This window comes from Henckelia pumila, chromosome 2 (assembly GCF_033568475.1).
Source record: "Henckelia pumila isolate YLH828 chromosome 2, ASM3356847v2, whole genome shotgun sequence".
Taxonomy (NCBI): domain Eukaryota; kingdom Viridiplantae; phylum Streptophyta; class Magnoliopsida; order Lamiales; family Gesneriaceae; genus Henckelia; species Henckelia pumila.
In genome coordinates this window covers 107,079,224-107,105,793 of record NC_133121.1, presented here as the reverse complement: position 1 = coordinate 107,105,793, position 26,570 = coordinate 107,079,224, and the positions used below count along the sequence as shown (strand labels likewise).

At 32.7% G+C, this 26,570-nt stretch overlaps 3 protein-coding genes and 2 long non-coding RNA genes across 6 annotated transcripts; 3 read left to right on the top strand and 2 right to left on the bottom strand.

The window, feature by feature from the left end:
• Positions 1 to 308: 308 nt before the first annotated feature.
• On the bottom strand, positions 309 to 2,980 carry LOC140880412 (uncharacterized). The gene has a single exon (XM_073284829.1). The coding sequence runs from the start codon at positions 1,994 to 1,996 to the stop codon at positions 482 to 484; it is 1,515 nt and encodes a 504-aa protein (XP_073140930.1). The 5' UTR covers positions 1,997 to 2,980; the 3' UTR covers positions 309 to 481.
• Positions 2,981 to 11,265: 8,285 nt separating this feature from the next.
• On the top strand, positions 11,266 to 13,070 carry LOC140883721 (dof zinc finger protein DOF2.4-like). Of its 2 annotated transcripts, none has more exons than XM_073290298.1 (2): positions 11,266 to 11,411; positions 11,652 to 13,070. In XM_073290298.1, exons 1-2 carry the CDS (start codon positions 11,361 to 11,363, stop codon positions 12,645 to 12,647), a joined length of 1,047 nt encoding a protein of 348 aa, XP_073146399.1. In that variant the 5' UTR covers positions 11,266 to 11,360; the 3' UTR covers positions 12,648 to 13,070. The 2 variants fall into 2 exon arrangements, with proteins under 2 accessions (XP_073146399.1, XP_073146400.1); XM_073290299.1 differs by having other exon boundaries at positions 11,266 to 11,417; positions 11,661 to 13,070.
• A 7,544-nt stretch (positions 13,071 to 20,614) lies between these two features.
• On the bottom strand, positions 20,615 to 24,777 carry LOC140881253 (uncharacterized). Its single transcript, XM_073286417.1, has 6 exons — positions 23,027 to 24,777; positions 22,668 to 22,758; positions 22,418 to 22,575; positions 22,228 to 22,282; positions 22,063 to 22,142; positions 20,615 to 21,986 (listed from the first exon to the last, which is right to left on the bottom strand). Exons 1-6 carry the CDS (start codon positions 24,605 to 24,607, stop codon positions 21,099 to 21,101), a joined length of 2,853 nt encoding a protein of 950 aa, XP_073142518.1. The 5' UTR covers positions 24,608 to 24,777; the 3' UTR covers positions 20,615 to 21,098.
• On the top strand, positions 21,907 to 23,324 carry LOC140881254 (uncharacterized). The gene is made up of 3 exons (XR_012149865.1): positions 21,907 to 22,072; positions 22,414 to 22,491; positions 23,192 to 23,324. It is a non-coding gene; the product is annotated as an uncharacterized lncRNA (long non-coding RNA).
• Positions 24,444 to 25,003, top strand: LOC140881255 (uncharacterized). The gene is made up of 2 exons (XR_012149866.1): positions 24,444 to 24,584; positions 24,764 to 25,003. It is a non-coding gene; the product is annotated as an uncharacterized lncRNA (long non-coding RNA).
• The last annotated feature ends 1,567 nt before the right edge of the window (positions 25,004 to 26,570 follow it).

The following is a 26,570-nucleotide window of genomic DNA, read 5'->3' as shown; positions in this document are numbered from 1 at the left end:
AGATACGTTGCCTCTACCAACAACTTGCCGACCTAAATGGGATTGGGTAAGGTAAACCAATGTGGCATTTTCAATGATAAATATATATTAATATTATATAATGCATACCCAAAGACTAATTTTATATGCTTATGTAGGCTACCATATGCGAATTCAACGGATGGTTTGCAGATTGATCAATGTACTTTAGTCAATAATTTTACGCAAATAACACTTCCGAAATAAGATAAAGTTATTGAAGTTCCCGGTTGATTCGTTGCACCAGAAATAAGAAACAACAGATTGTTTTTTCCTCGAGAAGAAGAGTGATAAAGGGTTGAATCATTAACACTTCAAATATCACTTCCAAAGCAAAAGGAAATTACATCTAAAGCTACTCAAATGCATATTTTGTTGGATCAAACAACATATGGAACGTGCAGATCATGTCAGAAAACAATGAAAACAACAATCACCTCGAACATCTTCCAAGAAAGGCCTTTTAAGTCAACATAAGATCATTGACACCATGGTGAGGACGAAGGCACACACGAACTTCATGTTCTTCGGGGCCCCCGTGAGGTTTCGGCACCAAAATTTCGAGCACCGTTCCTGGTCCATCGTAGTATGCTTCTATATTAGCATCTTCTGGGATACGGGTCGAAAGTTGGATTTCTCGGACGAATTCTCCAGGAGGGCAGTGTTCTGCGGATACATCGGTGAGCTTGAACGTCCTGTTGTGTCTCTTGATGAACGGTGTGCCAGATGTACTTGTACATGAAACCTTGATTATCCCATGTGTTATTGTGTTTCTCCAAGAAACTTTTACTCTCTGAAGATCGACAAAGGGCAAGCTGATTACGATTAGATAACCATCTTCGTCCTCGTATATGGTTTTGGCGGCTGTAACGGGACCATAAATGTTTCTTAGCACCCCACTGAATTCATTCAACCAGTATGGCTCGCTTGAGTGAACTTCCAAATCTGGGATTCGATCAGGATGAGCACTCACAGCTAAATAACAATCATCGCCGTTCCCTTGTGAGAAGAACTCCCTTTTTCGTTTGCTGCTGGGAGATAGGTCAATGACATCCTCGTGGCATTGGCTGAGTGGCTGAGTTGACAGATTTAGCACGGATCCGTTGAGCAATTTCTTTGAGTGAGACGGTAAATTATTGTTACCCTTTATAGGAGGAGGTGGCCTCTCGAGTTCAAACTCCGTGTTTGGCATATTTCTCCATGACCCGTAATCACTAGCTTCTTGTGGAATAGTAAAGTTCAGATCCCGCCCTGTAAGTTCCATCCATCTCTTGCGATCATCTTCATCAAGAGCCATTAGACTGGGGGACGGAACGACCTCAATGCCATGAACACACTGAGGGTTGGATAGTCCCCTGTAATGCTTTCGCTGCATCCTGTGTGACCGAACAAAACCTTTATCAACACTAAATGGAAAAGGACGCTCCCCTTGACGAGAATGGCCATTCATAAAACTGCGAAGCTGCATCTTACCTAGGGAGTTCTCAGGCCTTTCTTTGAACACCCACATGTACATGTTCTCCATATCATGTTGAACCATGAAAACATCGAGCTGGAGGTCCGACTTATCAAACCCAGAAACTCCATTACGATCACGCGTGATTTTTCCCTTCGATTTCTCATTCAACACCGGTTTAAAGTAAAAGCTGAAAAACAACCATGCACCCCAGATGCTATCAATCCTTTTGGCACATTTCCTCCCAATCTTGGGGACACTTAGGAAACTCTCCGTTTCATACAACTGGGAACCTAGTCCAACATCAAGAATATCACAGTGCTCAGTATTCCAAGGCTGAGGAGGGGGGCTCCTTTCGGCAGAAAGTGGTAAGTTAATGTCAGGGGGACGTGTTAAAATGACTTGCCGATTCATCTCAAGGTCTAATTCATCATGTGAGGACGAGGCACTGGAATCCATAGATAATAGGGTTGAAGGGTGGTGATTCTCCATTGACAGAACAGTTAGAAGAGCATCTCCCATCCCCCGCAAGCTTTTCCCTTTCCTAAGTGCTATTTTTCGATGCTGGGTTATAAAAAATTGACCCCAGCAAGCATTTTGAAAAATCCAATCTTTATAAACATATCTCCATAAAGTCAATCCCGGCTACAAACTCCAAACTCCATTAAAGCCCTGAACCGATTCATATCACTAATCTTTCCACAACTCACACACAATAAACTAAATCCTACAAATCCCAGGTAATAATCTAGAAAGAAAAATATAAAATAAGAAACCCCAAAACAAGATAAGGGAAATTCAAATGAATAAGACACGATGAAGTTCGTAGCGAACCCACGTATCTCCTAGCACCCTCCAAAGACTGGTGGGAGACATTAATTCAGACCCGTCAAATCCAAAAAATCAATCAGATGAAATTCCAAAGCAAAAAAGAGACACAAAAATCTGTATATTCTTCTTCTATTTGTTTCTAAAAGCAATAAAAACACAATCTTTCACAAGTATCTCAGAGCAAATATTACCAATCTATGAATCCAAGACCCAAGAAAAGTACCAATGATCTTGGAAGAATACCTCTTGGGATAAGCTTCTACAACCAAGACTCCACAGAGACTCGGGCATCCTGAACTATCAATTGTTCCCGCAATCCACATCTTTCTTTTCCTCCTAATCTAACCTCTCAACACCCAAAAAAAAAAAAAAAAAGACTCTGTTTTTTCCCCTGCAAGCCTACAAGTACCCAGTCTCTGTCTCAAATCCAACCCTCAAGAATCTTGTCAGCTACATAACTTACATTGTTGGAACGTATTATCTGTCACAAAAAAAGTAAAGGGAAGGGAAAACGCGTATCTTTTTGTGTGCTGGACCTTATTTTGGGTTTTCAAGGAAAGAAGGAATTGAATGAAACTTGAGCGGATTGGTTTTATAAGAAGGCAGGCGGTTGCCGCTTTGTGTGGTGGGTCTGGGGCTGGATCAGTAAACGCCTACACCGAATAGTGGCTTGTAAAGGTGGTGAGTTGACGGTGCAATTGGAGAGTTTCTTTGCTTATCAATTATCATCTTCATTTTTCTTTGTCAACATATAAGATATTATACATATATATATATATTTTTTATTTCATTATAAATAATAATAAATGTAATAGTACTATATAAGAAAAATTTTATTAAGAAAGACATTTTAATATAAAAAAGATGTTCTTTATTCGAAATGAGCTTATCAATTAATCTATTATTATTACTAGAAATAACAGATACGCTTTACGTGTGTAATGCATTATGTGTATATAATATAACATTTATTTTTTTAATGTGTTTGATTTTAATATGATATTTACTTTCGTAATTTGACACTTTTATAGGTTTTTTTTTTCAATTTGGGGTTAAGCATACCAAGAGACCAATTAAGATGTTCTTCCTTAATATATAGTATAGATATCATTTATAAAAGTGTGAACCGAAGTTAAAGTTTTACATTGTGTATTGTCAACTTCATCATTTATTTATACATACTTGAGATAAATTGACGATGATATTTTTGTAAAATTAATTATTATGATGTGGTCAAAATTGTCAAATTATGTGCATATTAGATAAGGATACTTCGGTGGGATTTGGAATTGAAAGTACGGTTTTAGTGTTTGCTAAAATGATATTTCGAAACATGATTGATATTTGATGATATTTCAAAAGTTTTCATTTAACTAAGTGAAATCCTAACAAAATTGGTCAGATTCATTAGATTTGAGTTTATAAAAATAATACAATTATTTGTAATAATAAATTTATATATTTTACTTATAGATTTTAAGTTTTTTTCATAACTTATTTACAAAATATATTTTAATTTTTACCAAACACCAAAATAGAATTTCAATTATTTGGATTTAAATTTCAAGTCCAATTCCAATTCAAATTTCAAATCCAAATCAAATTTTAAATTTCATTTTTAGACTTACAAACACACTGTTAATTTAAGGACTTGATGTTAGTATATTTAATTTGACATAATTTAGAATTAATTGTTTTAAACGATGAATTAAAATAACAAAATCAAAATAATTAAATCGTGTGTCAACGAAGATGGTTCGACAGTTAATTACATGTCGCTAAAGTGATACGTGCATTATTGGATATAAAAGAAAGATAAATCTTATAAATACTTCGTCAATGCTTATTTTATCTATACTTACTTTAGAAAAAAAAAAAAAAAAAAAGAAAGCCAAAAAATATTTTTCAGCGACTTAATTTATTATTAAAATTTAATAATATATGATTGAATACATATATTTTTATTATTTTTTTCTTTCCGAAGACTATAAATTATAACAATTACTTTATGAGGATAGTCTTACAATTAACGAATGAGTATCTTTATAAGAGATAAAGATGAACAAAAAAAGGACGTCCAACAAATATATCAATCATTAAGATGTCGACATACAAGTAATAAAAGACGATAACACAATAATAGAGATTGGTGATATATTTAAATTATCAATACTATTACAAAGAAATGTTTTCATAATTGAAAAATAAAAAAAGGTAATTCAACAAAAGAGTTAGAGAATAAATCTATGTAGAAGCAAATGATTGGCGAAGACAAAGAATTGCTATTAAAAATTATGAGAATATTAATGTTTATTTCACAACAAAGAAAAATTGTGACAAAATAAAAAAAATTGAGAAAGATATAAAAGTCTAAAATATAAATAAATTGTAAACATTTGACACAAAAATTTAATTTAAGATTTAGAACTCATTGTCTATATTATATTTTTATTTTTCATAAATAAATAGTAATAAAATAAGTGGTTCGACAACATGAATTATACTTTTTTCTTCTTTTAAATTTACTTTAATAACACTATTATGATATCAGTTCTGTAATATATTTTTTCAGTGTCTAATTTATATGAAATTATAAGATTGATTATTAATATATTTTAAAAAATATATAAATTCATTTAGATTTGCAACAGTACATATATTTTTTTTTAACAAAGATCATTTTCGCAAATTTTTTAATATATATTATACATATTATATTACGTTGAATTTAATATTATATTGATTAAAATAACATGAATATCATTAATTTGCAGTAAATTTATCTATTCTCAACTTATTTTTTAACAAATCTTATCGTCAATAAAAGTGTATTCTCATGACGTACGTCGTACGTGTCTTTTCCTTACAGCAATAAAATAAATAAATAAAAATACGATAACCATCAACTCGAACTAAACTATGTGGATGGCATATCTAGTTTTATCATTCACTCATATTTCTTAATATTTGTTTCATCCAACGATTGATTTGATTTATCCAAATTTCAGATAAATATTATCTCAAAATAGATTCTTAACATTATGTCTAACAGTCTATGGTTAACTATCATGTATGATATTTTTCACGTTATCCAATGCAGAATGACGGAACCAAAATTTTAAATATGTTCGGATAAGAATTTTTTTCAACGAAAATCAAAATAATATATAACAATCAATAAGATAGAGATCCCAAGAAAGTGGTTAAGATTTCTAAAAAACCTGTTGACACTTCCAAAAAAATTCAATTGAGCCATAAACGGGATTGATGAAGAGAGTCTTGAATGAGTGATTTATTTTTTTTTATTCAAGAGAGACGAAATAAAAGCCATCCGGACTAATCTATCCACATGAAAAATCATGTGTAACAAGAAATTATATATCATTGCCATTAGGGTAGATGAAACGTGCATGTTTGAGTCTCCATCTTCTTTTCATTTACTTCCAAATAAAAGCCCTACATAGTACATAGTTTGCTAATTTGCTTTCAGCTATGAAAGCATGCGAAAATGAAGGTGTAAAAAAGGGTTTAGTACATGTTACCTGCAGGGTACTATCCTGCGGGTGATGCGGCAGATCATGATTAGTTAAAATCAATGGGTCTCACGTGGGGTCCATTGATTTTAACCAATCATGATCTGTCACATCACCCGCAGGATAGTACCCTGCGAGTAGCATCGACTTTACAAAATCAAACCAAATGGAAAAAGTGAGAGAAAAAATGAAATATCACTTTCATTGATGGGGTAGTGCTCCGACCCGACCATATTGTTAACTGAAATGGTGTATTTCCATTGGCCCATTCTATGTGACTTGGATGTGAATTGAATGATTCGATTGATCTCTCCTTAACACGACTTATTTGATATATAATATATAAAAAACTAATGTAAGACAATTTCGAGGTGTATGTCTTAATTAATTGAGTTGTTTCATAAATTATACTAAAAATAACATTTTTCATCCTAAATATAATTAGGATTGATGATCGTCCAACAAATAAATATCCGTGAGACCGTCTTCACTCGTCATATATATATACTAAACCATTTATAGTTTATGTGCACGAAAAAAAATAGAATTGAAAGTAATTATTTAGAAGGGTGTTGAGTTTGTGTTGATATGATGTTGGGGTCAAAATCGCAATGAATTTTTGAAAATTTTGAGCTCTCAATCAAAGTCGTGTTGGAGCTGGTTTATTTGAAAAGTTTGGAGTCAGAGTATTAATTCAGGTATCCCTCCACGTATCACATAAAAATATATTCAAGATTTTTCTTGCGTTGAAAAGTGGATTGGCTTTTATCAGTGCCTGTAGTGCTCATTCATTGATGTTTATTTCTCATATTTTGAAAGGAGGAGTGTTTGCAGCATCGGAGGCGAAGCTACTTTCTTGTTCTTTTTTTTTTTGTTTGTGATCAACGAATCATGTGATTTATAAGTCGACGAAATCGACTGGTTCTTTGTTTGATTGTGAAAGACGATGGGTTATACTTTGCCTTTCAATTTTCTATTTGGTATATTTCATTTTTGATGGTAATAAAATATTCTTTAAAAAAATGCACACTCACATTGAATATTTATTAAATTTCATTTTTTATCAAAACTTTTGAATCCCCTCCTATTATGTAAAGATTAACCTTTTCTTGATTGTTCCGTACACGGATTAAAATGGATGTAGCAACGATTGCCCACTAACTTATGTGACAACGTAACTTTAATTTGGATTAATATTTTATTCAACTACCCACTACTTCACATAATCTTTCTTTTTTTAAAAAAGGAAAAAAAAAAAAGAAAGAAAAGAAAAGACCAAACAAGAAACCTGCGTCGAGACTAACTGACACATCATCTTACCATATATTATTTTAATCCCATAAATATCAGATTGAAATTATTACGTTGTGAAGAGTGCAATATATATATATATGTATATTACTTACCCAAAATTCTTTGAGATACCTTTGTAATACATTGAAATTACACATACAAGACATGATGATAGCATATAAATATATATAAATTGCAATAACGTGACAACATTAATAAAACATGATAAGAATGAATAATTATTTGTTTAAATAAAATCATAACAAAGGAATAAAGATACATTTAGGTCCATTTCTTTGTGATGATTGTGAACACACGAAGAAGCACTTATGGCAACTCCTAGCAAAAGTTTGGGTCTCACTCGGATTGGTACCTAACACACGCGAATAAATCCGATCCCATAAATTATTTTATGTCATTATATTTATCTGATCAAAACGACTTAATTAGTGGTACATCACATCAAAAAGAGAATTTAAATTTCTAGTGGGAATACTAAATATAATATATTATTTTTTTTTTTTTGAAAAAACATGTATGTATACAAAACCAAATTCAACATTTTGATCCAAATATCTAGATGAAGCCCAAATGGTGTTTTTAATTTCTTAGTTAACTGTTTATAGTCAACGGGGATATAAAATTTTATATTAAAGAAAGAAAGAAAGATCACAATGTGACTCCACTCGCCTTAGTTTAATTAAAGAAACGTGCATGTGAATATGCAAGTACTTGTTAATCCCTAGATAATCACCTTTTAATAATAATAGTAACCAGCACCATTATATTTAATTATTGGCAATTTAATTAGAGATTTAGGTCCTTAGTTAAACCTGTTGTTTTAGTTACCAGGCGTTTTCTGGGACTGATCTTGTGTTTTTTCAAATGCAATTTTACAATATATATTGTTTTTTGGATTGTATCATCCTACCGAGTACCAACTACCATGTTCGACTATTCTTTCGTCTAAACCTAACATAATTAACCAAAACTTACGTGCAACCACGAGATTGAGTCAGAGATGGATCCAAGAATTAGAATAGGATGAGATCGACCTAATTAATGTAATATATTATAAATTATTACCCAGAAAATAAAATAAATTATATACCGCTTTTGTCTCAAATATAAAAGCCATGTTTTCTTTTTAATCAACCCAAATATGCCAGTTTTCATATTTAAAAGTATTTTATCTATTTTTTTTAGCAATATATCCTTACCATGAAATAGATTAACTACTGGCCAACATATCCGATCAAAACATGCATTAAAACAAGGGTAAAATTAGGAAATTTTTCCTTTAATTTACATTAAAAAAGGGTAAAATTAGAAATTAATATCTGTGAAAATATACTCAAACCTAAATATATAAGACGGAGGGAGTAAATATGTGTATATATAAATATAAAATTATGCAAAAAATTGGTATTTTTTAGCTTTCCTTCACGGATACAAATTACAAGCTTATGATCGGGTATAATTTGTAAGCTCTACCTTGTTTTGTTTTTCGACGCTAGGCTTTAGCTTGAAACATTGGGCAAGAACACTGGCCCTGGACCCTGGTATTTTGAATATAGGGGCCTTGAGTAAACAAGAAGTTTGGGCCAAGTGATGGATATTTGGCCCAATAAAACCCCAGCCGTTAATTAGTATAATAATTATGGATGGGCCGATCTACAGTTTTGGGCTTAAGCACGTAACTGAAGAATTTTAACTATTATTATTAAGGTGTGTGTCTGGATTATAAAACGGATTATAAAAAGTTAATCCAATTTTAGTCACACAGTTTTGGATAATTTTGAATGATTACAACGAAATACCAGGTCCCTCGATTATCCTATATTTTAAATTTGTCAATACGAAAGATCTTCTAACATCGCCTAGGCGAAAAATCGGACACACATACGAACACGAGCACACATGCACTAGGTGTTACTTATGCATCACCACGAATTGTTTTTAATGTTGCGAACTTAGCTGATACGGTTATAGGCGAATAAGATATTGTCTAGTTGCACATGATATGATTTAATTTGTATAACTTATAAGAATTGATGCTTGATAAATGAGATAGATACATACAAATACTCGAGCACCTAAAAATAGGATTTCACCAATCATTAAATTTTGGAAAAAACTACAATTTTGGTCATTTATGTTTGTCATTTTGCGATTTCGGTTCTCTATGTTTTCATATTTCAGTTTTAGTTCTGCATATTTTAATTTTTGGCAATTTCAGTCTTTTTTATTCGAAAATGATTACGTGACACTATACACGTCATCTTCACATCAGCACTGTATTGGTGTCACATCAGCGCCACATCAGAAAAAAAAGGACTAAAATTGCCAAAAAATAAATATGAAATATAAAAATATAGAGGACCAAAATCACAGAGTGACAAACATACATGACTAAAAAAAACAATTTTTCTTTACATTTTTAATGTTAAGCTACATGAAAAATTCGACTACGAGGATAACATATTGTAAAACGTGAGCTGAATATACATTGATATCAAATCGTATCATATGCATCAAATGGTGTCATATATTGATAGACAAAATTATAATATGATAGCACTCATTCTTTCCCTTGTCACTGAAATTGTGCTAAATATCACCATGATTTAAAAGAATTAAGACATATATACTTTGGAATAAATTATAATAAAATGCGTGTCCCATGAAAATAAAGATTAGAGATGAATTAATTGGAGGGGTGGAGTGGGGAAGGAATTAAGAGACCGGAGCCAGAAAAGTTTCATTCGGTCGGGACACACTATTTATAATTAAATTCCACCAAAGCTACACCTGTAGCATTCTCATACTTTTTCTATATAAACAACTCATGAATATGGAAATTATCATTTATTAATTTAATATTCACACTACATCTCTTTTCTTGAAAAGAATTAAAAATAAGATCAAACGGCCATAGTGTATTGTTTAATAATTTGAGTCTAATTAAACCACTTATAATAAGTTATTATTATTATTATTATAAAACCAGAAGTGATATATTACATCCTCCATCAGTGACACAGACAAGATTTCGATCGATATTCCTATAAATTTCGTTTTAATTTGTTCGGTATATATAGTAATTAATTTGGAAAAACATAACTTTGTCTTTCAAAATATATTTTAGTGATTTATTTCTCAGATGTTTTAAACACTCATTTTGTAACATACAGGAACGACCAAATATACAAATTACCCATGTAGCTAGGATTTATTATTCTCAATGTGATAAAACAACAACAACAATAACAACAACAACAATAATAATAATAATAATAATAATAATAATAATAATAATAATAATAATAATAATAATAATCCAATTTGCAAAATTATAAATTTTAACTCCAAAAAATAAGATGAAATATTTTTCGACAAACAAAATATACTTATCTAGTTATCTTATGCCGTCTCATTTTTCTTTTTCATCAGAACTCTTATAAATTCGTCTCACGATTCAATTTTGTGACACACATACCTCAGACCCATGAAAAATTTTCACTATAACTATAAGTCGGATCGACTCATTTGATGAATATAAAAATATTAGATCGTCTCACAAAAAACTTACTATTTGTTTTTACTCAAATTAACTATATATCTTAAAGCCCTGCACTTTTTGTTTTCCTATTAATTTTCTTTGGTAAATATTAATGATGTAGCTTAAATACGTTTTTTTTTTTTAAATAAATCCGCCTGTTGTGGCGGGGTTTGGCTTAAATATGTGATATATTATGCATCAGAATATTTCATTCAGAGAAAGAAAAATCATAAAACACGTAAAAATATTTTAATGGTGGCTACTCAATCAAAATCTCTCATCCCCCTAGCTAGCTAATTAAAATATTGCATTGAAAATCATCGCTTTAATTTTTTCATGCAATCACAGCAATGGCACCACATAAACATAAAGCTTAAAGGTTAAGTAATTAAGAAAATAAGCCCCAAGCACCTCTCGAAACCCTAAAAAGCAATAAAACAAAACTGGACAGAGTGAAAACAAATCAGTACTTCATGTTTTGTGTGTAAGCATATGTACATGTGTGTGTATATATATACAAGGGCATAAAGCCTTTCCCTTTATTTTAGCTCCTTATTCTCATTCTCTTCTCTTTATTATTCTCTTGCTTTTTTCCTCTCTCTCTCTCTCTCTCTCTCTCTGTGTGTTAACCCTCCAGTTGATGTGATTCTCCTTCAAAGCCTTTACAATGGTTTTTTCTTCTATTCCAACCTATCTTGATCCAGCCAACTGGCAGCAGGTGAGGGTTTTTTTTTCCTTTAGATTTTTTAAATTTATTTTTAGAAAAAAAAAAAATTCATGGGCTAGCTCCAATGGCTTCTTTGAGAAAAAAGCAAATAAAATAAAAAAAAAAAAGATAAATATTCTCCTTCCTTTTCTTGTTACTCTTTGCTAATTTGTTGGATATATACCATATGTGTGTTATGTTTTCATTTTCTTGCTTTTTTTTTTTTTGTGATCCTTATTTAATTTTCTGCAGCAACAACAGAATAATAATCAAATAATTGTTGGGAGCAGCAGCACAAACCCTTTACTCCCGCCGCAGCCGCCTCCGGCGGCACCGCATGGAGGCGGTGGATCCGGGGGGATCCGGCCTGGGTCGATGGCGGAGCGGGCACGGATGGCCAACATACCGATGCCCGAAACCTCCTTGAAATGCCCTCGTTGCGACTCAGTGAACACAAAGTTTTGTTACTTCAACAACTACAGCCTATCTCAGCCGCGTCACTTCTGCAAGACTTGTAGAAGGTACTGGACCAGAGGCGGCGCGTTGAGGAGCGTCCCGGTGGGCGGAGGCTGCCGGAGGAACAAAAGAAGCAAATCCGTGAGCTCGAAATCACCGGCGAGTCATGAAAACAGGCAAGCCGCCACGAGCTCCGCCGGCTCTATCTCCTCCAACAGCGGCCAGGAGAATCATATATTAGGCCTCACGCCTCAACTTACACCGCTGCGCTTCATGTCTCCTCTGAGTCAGCTCACCGATAACTTCAACGACACCATGGGCCTCAACTACAGCGGGATTTCTGCTCCTTCTGTACTTGGAACAGGTGAAATGAGCTTCCAGTTGGGAAGTGGCTTGTTCGGTGGTGGCGGTGGTGGAAATGGTGGCATCGGTTCGCTTTTTTCCAGCGGTGGCGGCATTAATATTGAGCCATGGAGGTTGCAGCAGGTGCAGCAATTCCCTTTCTTGGGTGGTGGTGGCCTAGACCCACACTCGCCGGGGGTTTACGGCCAGTTTCACGGCGGTGAAACCGGTTTAGCTTTAGGCGAGACGAGCCAATCCGTTAGGCCGAAACTCTCTAGCTCAATGCTAAGTCAGATGGCATCTGTTAAACTCGAAGAAAACCCGGAGCTAAGTTTGTCCAGGCAGTTAATGGGAGGGATGCCAAGAAATGATCAATGGATTAATAATCCAACTTCTGCTTGGAGTGATATTTCGGGTTTCAGCTCTTTTTCGACGAGCAATCCCCTCTAGACATAATGTTCTTGATCCATTTGGGTAATTGCAAGAAGTAGAATTTGTGGTGATCAATCATACTGGTTACATCAAAGTCTATATATATGATAGTCCTTAATATATAGTCTAGTTTCGTGTAAGAACTCATGGGTTAAAGAGACGGATATTCGAGCAGCTAGCTGAAGAAACCCTAGAAATGGTAGGTTAAATTCTTTGTTTTTGATGTTTCATTTGTATCTTAATTTGAGTACTGTTTTCTATCAGAAAACTGAGTGTGTTTTTTTGTAGCTTTTAACCATGTTAGACATGGAGGTCTAACATATGTTTTTCCAGAAATATATATATGTGGTTGGAAATGGAACCTAATTATTTTAAGGTGGCTTGGCTTCATCTGTATTAATGATCATATATATTTATATTATATAATCATCATTTGGTTTATTTCATTTTTGCTTCTGGGATATTGCATATTATCGATAGCATTAACAATTCGGTTTTTTACTTGCATGATTTTATTTTATTTGACTGATGATCTTCATGCAGCTCAAGTATTTAGAATCATTTAGTTACTTTAATTAATAATCGAAGCATTAATGCGCATTTTGACCAGCAATTTTTTTGTAACAAAACAATTATTCAGTACTACCCTATATATATCATGCATTTAAATTCAAACTCGATCAGTGCGCTAATTTATAAAATGAGGAAGAAAATTAAATATTGTAGAACCGATATATTTTATAGTAGTGAATCAAAATCTAGTGGTATTTATTCATTTCAGCGTAATATTCTCTTAGCACACTATAATACATATTGTCTCCATCCCAAGTACATGTATACTTATATATTTCCTCTATTTCTCATGTGTTCTTCCTACCTAGAACAATATCTCCTTTTGCCTAATTGTTCTAAAAACAATACATATTATATTCAAACATAAAAATTTGTTCCATTATATCGATTTAAATAACTTTGAGAAGTACTTGATTCAAAGTTTAAATACTATACATCTAGATCACAAATACTTTTGGTACGTCTATATATAGCTCCCAGTTTTCAAAGTGTGGCTACTTTTTAATGCATTCGAAGTCGAGTCGAGACGAGTTAAACCCACGCAACTCATGATTCGGCGTACATATACCACGATCTCTATAGTTTCAATCCAAATTCTTGCTTTAAAAGTTTCTCTACTAATTTTGATGCTAAGTACTGCATAAATTGAAAAATACGTTGATTTGGCTTATAATTAATTTGCGAAATTAGGACACACAAAGAAAGCAAATGATGAAGGTAGCTAGCTAGCCAACTTTAAAAAATAATGTATAATATTATATAAATTGTTGGAGCTTCCAGATTCGAAACCAGAAAAAGCGTTCAAAATAAATCCCAGAAATCAATGCAAGTTTCTTGATATAATTCTCGATTTCTGTTCCCCCTAACAATCACGTACGTAAAGACTGCATATTACATGAGGCCTCAGTGTGAGTCAAAGATGGAAGCATAATAAGTCGAATAATGCATTTTCCTTTTTTTTTTCTTTTTTTTTTTCGCCTCGATTTTCATGCACATATAATTTTGCACGCAATTCTGATCCGCGTGGTAACCCGTAAATGTGTGTTTTGTTCTTCAAGTCTGACACACTTATTTGGGTTTTTATCTGTTTTTACCAGAATAAAAGTATACATTTAATTTTGAAAAAAAAAAACAAAATTTTGCATCCCTGAAGTAGAATATAAAAAAGGAAATCGAAATATGCATCTTGAAAGTATATAATTAGTTAAAAATCGATGAAGGTTTGATTAATTAATTAGTTGGAGATAAATAGTGAGTGGTGGATACTATATATTTCTGGCTGGCTGAAGCTAATTTTGGAAAGTGAAAAAGACTTATTCTGTTCAATTAGGTGAGAGGCTGTTCTCTTTTGTTGCTTCGGAATTTCCTACAGTTAATTCAGTTTCAACCCTGAATGACGTTGGAAGAATTCAAAAGTTTACACTTTGTTTCAAAATCATATATATTCTATCACTCCCACTAAATTAAAAGTCAAGTATATAGTATATATGTGAAGTATATACGAGTGTACGCGAGCGTACGTATACACATATTTGTTTCTCCCATCGCGGGTGACTTGACTATGTTATATATGTGATGTTCAAGCTGCATGAATGTAACATGCATCAGATTATATAAGATAGCTAGCTAGCAATTTTTATTCGAGACAAGCGAAAAAAGTTCGATGGAATCATACAATTGAATGAATGAAATGAGTTATATATATAAATTATAAATAAATATATGAAATCTAGTGTATATTAAATTATGGTCCCCCTTGCTATCTACTAAGAAGAGTAGTAGTAGTAATTAAGTGGAATGCCTCATCTTCAAGGCAAGGAATCTTTGGTATGTAACTTTTGCAAGAACCAAGGCTGTTGCTTATTCAACAACGAATAAAGCAACACACACACACCTCCTCAATAATAAAGCTCTTATTAGTCTCCCCTTCTTTCTTCTCTCACCCCTCCCCCACAATATAAATAATAAATATATATATATAAATGTATAAATTAAAGTGGCATTCATGATTCAGAGATAATCATTTAGATTTGATTATTTGTCGGGTAGTTGTCTATGTAGCTTCATTTATTTTTTTTAGTTACTAAGATTGAGCAATCAGTTGGAATATTATGTAGTGATCCAAGAATTTTAGTTAGGTGGGAAAATGGGAAATATATTCTACGGTACATGCATCAATTTCTTGCTCTCCGTTTACCAATAAAATGATATGTTTATATATTATGTATATTTTCATTTGAAAATAATAATTAAATAATATTGATGATTTGATTTGATGGTGGTGATTATGAAGAATGTTGGGCTCGAAAATTGAAGGGAGATTTTGCCATATTCTTCGGCACTTCCCACTTCGAGAAACCTCAGAATAATCCATACAAAAACACATTCAGTGTGTGCGTGTACAGTTTGGGCAGCTTTCGCTTTTTACGTATGTACATATTTCACGTCATTGCAATTTTTTTATTATTTTTATTTCTACGTACATAATAAAAATGTAATAATGATTTTATATATATATATTTTTAAAAAAAGTGGAAGGGTTTGAGATTCGAATTCTCACGTTTTCCCCTCAATTATTATTTTTAGTATTATATAAACAATATCATGTGTGCCTGGAATCTGATTCCGCCCTTCTTTTCCAGGCAAGATTTTATCTGTCTCCCTTTACTCATCTTCTAAATTATTCTATATGCATGCCAATAATAATAGTATATACTATACCAGCAGAATAATTTTTTTTAATACATTATTAATTAATTTATTTACTTTTAAATTTCAGACTTCCAAATAATTTATATTTATACAAATTAAATGTATCAAAATTAATTAATAGCGAGCATCTCATGACTCAACACAATTAATGCAATATCGGCTTACACCAAAAGTTCTCAAATTTTATAGATAATTTCTTTAAAACGTACGTTTTTACACCTTCACATTTTGGATACTAGATAAGTTAATAGCTTCGAAAGTATAATTATTTTTTTCTATCCCAACGTTGTTATGAATTGGATAAATTAATGACATGACAATCTTTTTTTGAAACCCGTGGAATATATATATATATATACCTAATTTCCGGTCATCTTCAAATCTCCGACAACCGAGATTGAAATTTATATCATATAATACATCGTTGGATTCGCATTATCGAGACGACCCTACCGTGAAGATTTCAAGGTAATCGGAGTTGTTTTGAGCACGGGTGCACGTGGATTCCCCGTCCCCTAGGGTACGTGGGATCAAAACTGTATGTATGTATGTATATATATATATATATTGTTTGAAAATGCTTAAAAAATTGATTATCAGCTTATTTACAAAATTTTCATGGTATACTTACATTTAAGTTATATATTGGATCCTCAGTACACGTAGTAAACTTACATTTAAGCTATATATATATATATATATATATATAAAATTAAATTTGAGGGTCCACTTTATGTTAGTCAAATAATAACAATACACTATGTATCTTTAGGAAATTCTCGAATTTTAGCTTGTTTTTCTTTTTATATCTAGTAATCTTTTTGGTTGGTCTTTTGATGATCGATGCTTCTTAATCAACAAAAGCCAAAAGCTATGTGGTCTTTGTTGAAAGACGAGTTGGAAGAATCCTATGTTTTATTCATTGGTTTATAATTCACATCTTCATTCTTCAGTATATATACACTGAACACAAATAAACTCACACACTGCAAAGTAGGGGTGGGAAAACATACCAAAAATTTTGGTACATCGCATTTATCGTACCGAAATATATCGCATATATCGCGATATCAATATGATACCAAATTTACCATACCGAAATATATCGATATATCGCATATACCGATATCGGTATGAGTTTTACAAAAGTTTGGTACGTATTTCACCGAAATACCGAACTAAATTCTCATAAATATATAATAAATATATTTATGGTGCATTTTCTTTATTTCTTGTGAATTTTGGATGCTCACACTTCTTCGGTATAGACGGTATTTTACCGATATAGACGGTATTTTGGATATTTTTTCGGTATGGACATATTTTACCGATACCGTACCGAAATTCGATAATATCAAAAATTCCGGCATCTGTATTTTCAATATCGAATTTTTCGGTACGATGTTATTTGAAAAATTCGATATACTGTACCGAACAATCCCTACTTCAAAGTGTGGGCATGCATGTACTTTTATATATTCATTTATTACAATTAACACACTCGATAAATTTCTACAATAATGCATTAAAACAACAAAAATGTTATATGTATATACCTAGTTACACACACGATTACACGTTACTTTTAAAATTGCAAAACTATCCCAATTAAGAGATCTTTTTACTAATGCATTCGAAATATAGTATAACTCTTAAAACAAATTATACTTCAAGTTAATGGGATTTAATTATTTCAGCATGTTTAATGAGGGACAGAGGAATCTTAATGAAATAGGCTAATTATTGTTTACTAATTTACATTAATTATCGATTTTATTAATGGAACTTAACCTTTTGAAAATAGATATTGTCGTGTTGTTTTGAGCTAAACAACAAACTCTCGTTGATTGTGGAATTATACGTGCTCATCTCAATTATCGCCGAATAATGAAATTAAATTGACCACTTTATTTATTAGATTTAGTGGTTTGGTGGTCCACTCGTGAATATTTATTTGCATGCATGCACAATTAATTGCGTGAACACGAACTAATTTTAATATTTATTTTATACATATACACCCAAATTCGGTCTTCTTATTTTCTCACATTTACTTTTTACTTTTAGTATATATATATAACATTAATGTAATAGACTCGGATATAACATAAATAATCAAATTTCTTTATATATGCTTTTCCTTCTTATTTTTATTTTTAATTTTTTATGAACATGTCCTATTTTTTCACTTGTAACTTGTAATTAAGGCTCCAAAATCACAGATGAAATCACAAATAGGGGATCTAAAGATACCTCGTGATAGGATCATTTTTCCGCGCGGGGGTTGAATATTTAATATTTCAATCGTTTCTCCTCCTCTATTTAATTCTTTTATGTTAGATAGATAAAGGGAACAAATTTTTTTAAAATAAAAAGTTCCAATAATTAGTTATATACATTGATCAGTCGTCAAATACTTGTCATCCACTATGATCGAATATGATTTTGACTATTCGAATTTAATGTTTGAAAATTTGGACTCGTACGTTACCTTAATTAGTCGGTAAGCGTACTTATAATATATTCCCTATCGAATGGTTATAGTGGCAAATTAGCTTTGTCTATTGATGGCGATTAGCACTATAAGATACAATCCTACCATCACAATCCCAAATTCCCAATACCCAACCATGTCTTATATTATGCCAAATCCATCCAAATAATTATTACTAGAATTCGTCATTATACACAAAAATTAAAAAATAATTTCACACTATAAATGTTTTCGTACAAAAACAAAATTAACCAACTCAAAAATTACTCGAGCATTATTCATAGCCTGTGGATGCTTGATTTATTAAATTATGAAAAGTTTTAAAAATTTTATAATAATGTATTAATCTAGTGATTTAATTTGTGTGTATATATATATATATATATATATATATATATATATATATATATATATATATATAGTTTCTTTCAAGTGCCCACCTATCATGCCCACTACCATGTCCATCAATGATGTGCCACTATTCTATTGGACCTACAATTTATCGCATCCAATAGAATAGTGCCACATCATTGATGGGCATGGTGGTGAGCAGGATAGGTGGACACTTGAAAATATATATATAAATATATATTATATATATAATGTATATATATATATATATATATATTATATATATATATATATATATATATATATATTAGTTTTGATCCCACGCACCCTAAGGTGCGGGGATCCCCGTGCACCCCGTGCCCAAAACAACTCCGATTGCCTTGAAATTTTCACGCCAGGATCGTCTCAAAAATGCGAATCCAACAATATATTATATGATGCAACTTTAAATTTCGGTGGTTGAATATATGAAGATGGCCGGAAATTGCATATTTCACCTAATTTCCGATCATCTTCAAATCTTCGACCACCGAGATTGAAATTTGTATCATATAATATATATATATATATATATATATATATATATATATATATATATATATATATATATATATATATATATGAAGCAAACGCATGCAAATGGTAGGATGGGTAGCGATCCTGTAAAGTAATAGTTGGGCTGCTCAACTTCCTTAATAACAAAGGAGAACATGAGACGCCCCACACTTTTTGACAATTCAATTCCATCAAATCGTAATTCAGTTGGTCACATGTGAGACGGTCACGTGGATCTTTATCTGTGAGACGAGCAAATTCTGCTCATATTTATAATAAATAATTATACATTTATCATAACAGATAATACGTTAGAATGGATAACTCAATTAGAAGATCTGTCTCACAAAATTTACCGGTGAGACCGTATTACAAGATTTTTTGTGATCCTAATTATATATCTCCCATACACCAATTTTGACAACAAATGTATTATATGTGTGCCAACAGTTTATTTCATATATTAAAGTGCATGATTTATATTGTTTAAGCCAGGAAACTTTAATTAATTAGTTAACTTTATACCTAGAGAGTATGTTCAGAAATCGGTAGCACAGGCAAAATTTAGTGATTCAAATTAAAAGGGTGTTTTTTTATAAATTGTTTTAATAAGGCTATAAGTTCAGTCAAAAACCTCTAAATTTGCAAATGAACTTCCAAATGGTGTGAAAATGAAACATGACCTCAATATCAATAATAATTAGTGTATTGATGCACGCGTTGTGTGCTTGTATAATATTTTGTTAATTAATTTGATTTATATTCATATAAAAGTAATATAATATTTGTAAAATTTATCGAGAGATTAAACTACAATTTGAAATATCGAAAAAAAAATTGTAATATATATATCACATAAGAGAAATTTTGGGTAGAAAAAAAGATGGTGTTTAAGGGGCAGATTCTTTATATATCGGGAAAGATCGAGAGATTAAACTATAATTTGAAATATTAAAATTTAAAAAATAAAAATAAAAGTATAATATCTATATCACATAAGAACAAAAAAAAAAAAAAAAAGATGTCTAAGAGATGGATTGATAGACTATATATGCTAAAATTGAATCGGGCCTCAAGTTACCGTTTGAGGAATTGGATTGGGCTCAATTTGGGAAGTGGGTCCATCATTAAGCCCATTAAAATTAACTAACTATTATTACTCATCGAACTGGTTTTGTTTTTTCGGGGAAAAATAATCACCGAGCAGAAACTGTAGAAGCAGGAAGAGGTGCGCAATTTCTTTATGCGAATTTTCGGAATGAATTCATTATACCTGATTATTGTTTGACGTTTACCCATGATGATGATTGATGATGATTCATTCTCTTTTAATATTATTATTATTATTATTATTATTATTATGATAATTAATCGGGGATAGAGGTTTTGGATATTCCCGAGTTTCATTTCTCAAATGAGTGGCAAGCACTAAAATATCGGAAGTTTTTGCTGCCCAGTTAATTAATTTATTGAATATTAGTTTTTTTTTTTCTGGTGAAGCTTGAAGAAGAAAATAGGCTAGCTTTGCAATTTATGGCAACCATGCCCTCGATTGAACTGCTTATTTTTGTTTTGTATCTTTTTATGATCTCGTGTAATTCATCATTTTTTTCACTGTTTGGTGTGTGGAGATTTATGTCCTTTTTTTCTGATAGATTACGAACTTGTGAGCATGGAGGTGTTAGTGGAAAGGAAAAATGGTTTCTTGAGCTTAAATGAACTGGAAAAACTCTGTATTTGCTGTGGAGAGTAACAAAATTCAGCTGAAACCTAAGTACCTGCAGCTAGTGGTCTCTAAAAAGATTTGCCTGACGACTAACTTTGACAGGGAGTCCAAAATTCTGGTAAACCCGTAGCTCACCTCCCAGGCTTGCTGTGACAACCACCATTCCCCATGCTGTTGCTTGAACAGTTTGGCTGCTGCCCCCGTCGAACAAATTCCAAGAAGACGACCATGACTGGGAAGGAGAGTTTCCTGAAGCAGAAATGGAGGACGGGTCATCGTACCTGAGAGATTGAGAGGACGAGCCGAATGACTCACTGACACCAATGCCTGGATCTATGCGAGAAGAATGCGCGAATTCGTCGTCTGCAGAACTAGTTATTCTCTCGAGTATGTTGTTTTTCTTGGGAAGAGGTGGCAAATGCCTCCTACTACTCGCGCCAACCACTCTGTTGTCTTCTTTGGTGGGAGAATTGCTAAGGGACTGTGGTGGTGTAGCGTTGGACCGTTTCGAATGCCTTTTAGAGTGTATTTCGACCATTGGTGGCTCGTTCCTTGCACTACCAGGCCATGGAATCGCAACGGATACATCTTTACAGTTGAAGTGCTCGTGAGCAAAGATTGTAACTCCTGTTCTTCCTTTGCCACCCCCTGGATTCTTGGAATCGTCAAGCTTCCAGATGTAGACCTGAGAGTCTTCGCTGGCGCTGATGACGTGTTTTCCATCTGCACTGAAAGAAGCTGATATCTGGCTGCTGGTATTCCGGAATCCTGTGTGGGAAATGAGGATTTTTGTTTTTGTGTTATGATTACATTCTTTTCCTGAAGTTTCGTATGGATATTTTTGAACCATACCTCTAAGTTTTTGGATGAGCTCTAATCCATTCAAGATTCGGATTCGAGAATCAGCTGAAGTAATGAGCACTTCAGACGAATTCGAAGGAGAGAACTGTGGAGGGGCAAATATTTAGTCTCTTATTGGCAATGTCTATGTGGGGATGGAGCTGCAGGTTATATATGCTCACCTGGAAACCTGTAATTTTCTTTGCTTGAACCTTTTTCTTCTTCTTGATTTCGATTTGATCTTTTTGTTCCAGTTTGCAATCTATGTTCCAAAACGCATCAAACATAAGATCTTAAATTGTGGGCAAATCATGATTACAAACACTTCAATTTGAAGCGATTCTTACCTGCATCAATACTATATGTTCGGTAGCCACCTTTGTGAGAACCGATGACAGCACCCTTCAAATATGAGCGGAATTTATTTCAGTTCATTTATTGTATTGTTGTTGAATGAACGAAACAGCCATACATGTGAATATGTGATGTTTTCGTCAAAAATTTCACATTATACAGTTAATAATTCTTTGTAGGTACCTGGCCATCAGGAGTGTAGCAAGCAGCAGTAACCATTTCATTAAGATCTGTCCAATCCACAACTTGACGGTCTGGTATGCTCCAAATTCGAACCTTTGCATCAAGCGAACCACTGATGAAGTAATCGTTGTTAACTGGATTGAACTGTATGCAGGTTACTGCCATACCATATTCTCATTACAACCAAATTGTGATCCATGTAAATAATTTGATTGGTGACTAATGAATGCTCTATAATATTGCATCTCACCATAGTCATTGTGTGCAAACATCTTTAAACAGCTTTTAGATTCCAAGTCCCACATCCTAACTGTCTTGTCCATCGAAGATGAAAGCAGTAGCTACATAGAATTATCAGATTCTGAGTTAACTTTGATGAAAATCGATGAGATTCTTAAACAATCTAACTGATAGATCCCTTCATCATGGGTTTACCAGATTCGTTTGTGCGAAATTTCATAAAGCTTTGAGTAATTAATCACACACAAAATTCAGACGGGATAAAAACTAAGCAAATAAATCTCTTACTTTCTTGGAGAACTATGGAATACTTTTTCGGCCTTGTTCTATGTCCATTTTTAAATATTAACTACGGTAGATGAAGCTGACCTGAGATTTCGACCACGAGAGATCCAATACATCATCTTGGTGACCTTGGAAAGTGCATACTGGTTTTTCTGAAAGTGCAAACACCGTTTCTGGCATGTTAACGTAGTCTGGTATCTTGTGGCCCTTTTTCTTATTGGTCTTTCCTTTTTTCCTCCTTTCGGACAGTGAAGGTGTAAGCTCTGCAGGTGGAGGCCGTTCTGAAATAGCGCCAGCCATAGGGTGAACAGGTGTGCCACCGAATGAACCCGAATCATCTCCTAATCTTGCGGACATGACATCGCATTCCTGCACTTCCCACACATGGATCATCCTATCTTCTCCTGCACTTGCTAGGAAACGTGCATCACAACTGAATCTGATTGTCCATATTGATCCTGAATGGGCTTGAATCACTTGAGACATGTGCAGTGCTGTGAATTCTTTGTAGGATTTTCCGTGTTGACGAGCTTTAACCCATTGAGTTGGTGCATTCTTGGGATCTTTCTGGTCTAGTACTGCTGAAACTGTATGCTCTTGTTCTTTGTCTATTATTAATCCACTCATTGAATTTGTTACTCCCAGCTTGATGTTTTTCAATATTGCAGCACCCCTTCGCTTACTGTTTCGGAAACTCTTGGAAAGATAGGAGTTTTGGGCCATTTTATTTCCATTTTCATGAATACTTCTTGACCCGTTTTCGCGGCGCATCAGCTCCTTCACGACCGGTGAATATCCAACAGACCTCTCAAACTCCTCCATGGTAAGCTGCTTCCCTGTCTGAACATCACTCAACTTATTCCACATTCCCTGTTCATTGTACTCTTTCACTATGAACTCCTTCCCAGTGTCCAAATTCTTTATCAAGAAGAACGAACCAAACGCCCCATCTGATAACACGGATTGCATCACCTCACTGGGCGGCATTGATGTTCTGTTTTTCGATCTTCTTGGAGATATTCTAACATTATTCGAGTATTGACACACGCCTAAACTTAACCCCAATTGCCCTGATGATGTTCTAGTGAGACGCTGTTTTGATTCGGGGCCGATAATCTCTTCTTTTCGCTGTTTTGTTTTTGCAGAAAATGCTTCTATATCACCATCTGATCTCGACCTGGAGAGCACAACTGGCACATCATGTGAAGGCACTTCTGGTTTCAATTCTTGTGTGGGACAAGACTCCACATTTGATGTGGCAACATTTGCATTCCCCGGATCATCCCTTCTCGAAATCGCTCGAACGACTTTCGAGCTGGCAAGCTTGAGGACCTCTTTATTGCTCGACAACCCCATCCCTTGAAAAAGACGCTTGCGCCTCTCATTGATATCCCCTGGTTCAGCCATCCACATGCCATAACCATCCATTAAAGATGAAGGCTTTCTAATAGAGACGACCGAGCGGATGCTTTTGATCGACGCCGAAGAGACAGCCGAAACAAAAGACATCCGGCTGTCCTCAAAGTCATCATCATCTGATCCTGAAGAGGCCAAATCCAATGGAACAGCTGCAGATATCCTGTCAAAAGACTCGAAGAAACGGTCGTCGTCGTCGTCATCTCCGAGACCATCCCAATTCATGGTTAGTGTTCTTCGATCCATCATAGCACATTTCTAAAAAATCCCGTTTAAAAAAGTTAATCAGATCAAGAATCTGAAAACAATCAAGAAACATCCGTTTTGGATTTGTTCCATCATTTTTAATCACAGGAGAAATTGTTCGAGAATGAACATTGTTTTTTTTGGTGTATTCTTGGCAAGAGAGTAAGAAGTCGAAAATAGAGAAGAGGAAGGGAGCAAAAGAAGGGACATTTGCATACACCGTTACATTTGTCTGAAGAAATGGAGAAGAAAAAGTGGACGACAAAATGTCCTAGAGCTCTTACCTCTCCTCACGTAGAATTTAGCAATATTTATTAAATAATAATAATGCATGATCTGATTTTGGATTGATTTTATAATATATATTGATTCTTTTTATTCTATTTTTAGTTGTTTTTATATTATCGTACGACCTTAGAATCCTATCATGTTACCCATTTGACTTTGCATCATGCTGATTAACTAATTATTGGTATTATTAAATAAATGACATGCTATAATTGTTGCATCCAACGAAAATAAAGTTCAATTTCCTTCGAGTGTGTTGAATATTGATAGGTGGTTGCCCACTCGGCCACCTTGGAAAATAATAATAATTTAATAAACTTAGATCCTCTTGTTAATTCTATTCTACGTTGGAAGCAAATGGGATAAACATTAAATGCGATTTATTTAATTTGAATGTCAAAAGACACTATTTTTAATGGCTCCTATCATTATTTTTTCCCGTCCCTTGAAGCTTTCCATAACTTGACTCTTCCTCATCCTTCACCATTGATTTCTATTAGATTTTTAATTACCGAAATTTTACAAGTAATAAATAATTATATTCTAAGGATTAAATGTGATGCTTAAATACAATAAAATTAAATAAATAATTTTTAATCATAACCAATAACACTCAAATGAACTAAAGAAAATAATCAATAATTTAAATATTTTTAAAAAATATTTAGTTATGTTAAAATATGTGCGTGAGTTGCTAGTGTGTATTATAGAACATAATATAAAGACTTGTATAAGGATGACTGAATCTGAATCAAGCGTTACTCTTTTTTTATTTTTTTACTATTAAGACACCATGATAATAATATAAAGATAAATAATCTATATGATAAAAATAAATAAATAAATAATGATTAATATAATATTTGGTTTGATTGATAAATAATAATTTGTTTGATTTGATTGATTAAATTTTAGATAAAATGATAGATTATCATTTTGTCCTTTTAAGAATTAATAAAATTTGAATAATATTATTTTATTAAGGGTAATGCAATAATTTAAATTCAATAATTTGATTGATGTAAGATAAATAATTAATAATTTGATTGATTTAAGATAAATATTTAGTAGATAGATAAATAATATGACCGAAAAAATGAGAATGGAGCAGATAAATTATCAATGTATTAATAATATGTCATTTCAAACGGTGTCTACTATAATACATAGTATATTATCATATGTAATTTATTGAGCTTAACTAATTTGATTGATTGAGTTCTCAATTAGTGATAGAAGAGTTGATCACATAATTTATATTTTGGATTTGAAAATGAAAATGAAAATGAATGATTCAAATGGAAGAAAGGTTGGATGTTTTCTTAGAGTAGAAGGCCATAAAATTTGGAATCACTGGTTTTGCCTTTTAGAAAGGCTCGAAAATTCACCAACTGGGGTTTGTGGATAGGGCTAAAATTGTATTTTACCTAGCTCAAGAATTTTTAATTCTTTCCTTATATTTTTGTTGATATAGAAAAATGAAACTCAAATCGTGCCATTTTATGGAATATATCTTAAGCGTGTAAATTTTTGTTGTGATAATCACATACAATATACACAAAAAACTCCAATGAGACATATCGCTCATAAAAAAATATTAGCGAGAAATATTAATTATATACAACAAATCAATATCAAAGATGATTTTAATTGGTCATTAGCATTAATTGAAAATAGT

Excerpts from the sequence above, each read along its gene's own strand:
- LOC140880412 (XM_073284829.1), bottom strand. The coding sequence starts at position 1,996 with ATGGGAGATGCTCTTCTAACTGTTCTGTCAATGGAGAATCACCACCCT.
- LOC140883721 (XM_073290298.1), top strand. The coding sequence starts at position 11,361 with ATGGTTTTTTCTTCTATTCCAACCTATCTTGATCCAGCCAACTGGCAG. Across the intron at positions 11,412-11,651 it reads ATCCAGCCAACTGGCAGCAG|CAACAACAGAATAATAATCA; the intron begins GTGAGGGTTTTT and ends AATTTTCTGCAG.
- LOC140881253 (XM_073286417.1), bottom strand. The coding sequence starts at position 24,607 with ATGATGGATCGAAGAACACTAACCATGAATTGGGATGGTCTCGGAGAT. Across the intron at positions 22,283-22,417 it reads GCTACACTCCTGATGGCCAG|GGTGCTGTCATCGGTTCTCA; the intron begins GTACCTACAAAG and ends TCATATTTGAAG. Across the intron at positions 22,143-22,227 it reads AACATATAGTATTGATGCAG|ATTGCAAACTGGAACAAAAA; the intron begins GTAAGAATCGCT and ends TTTGGAACATAG.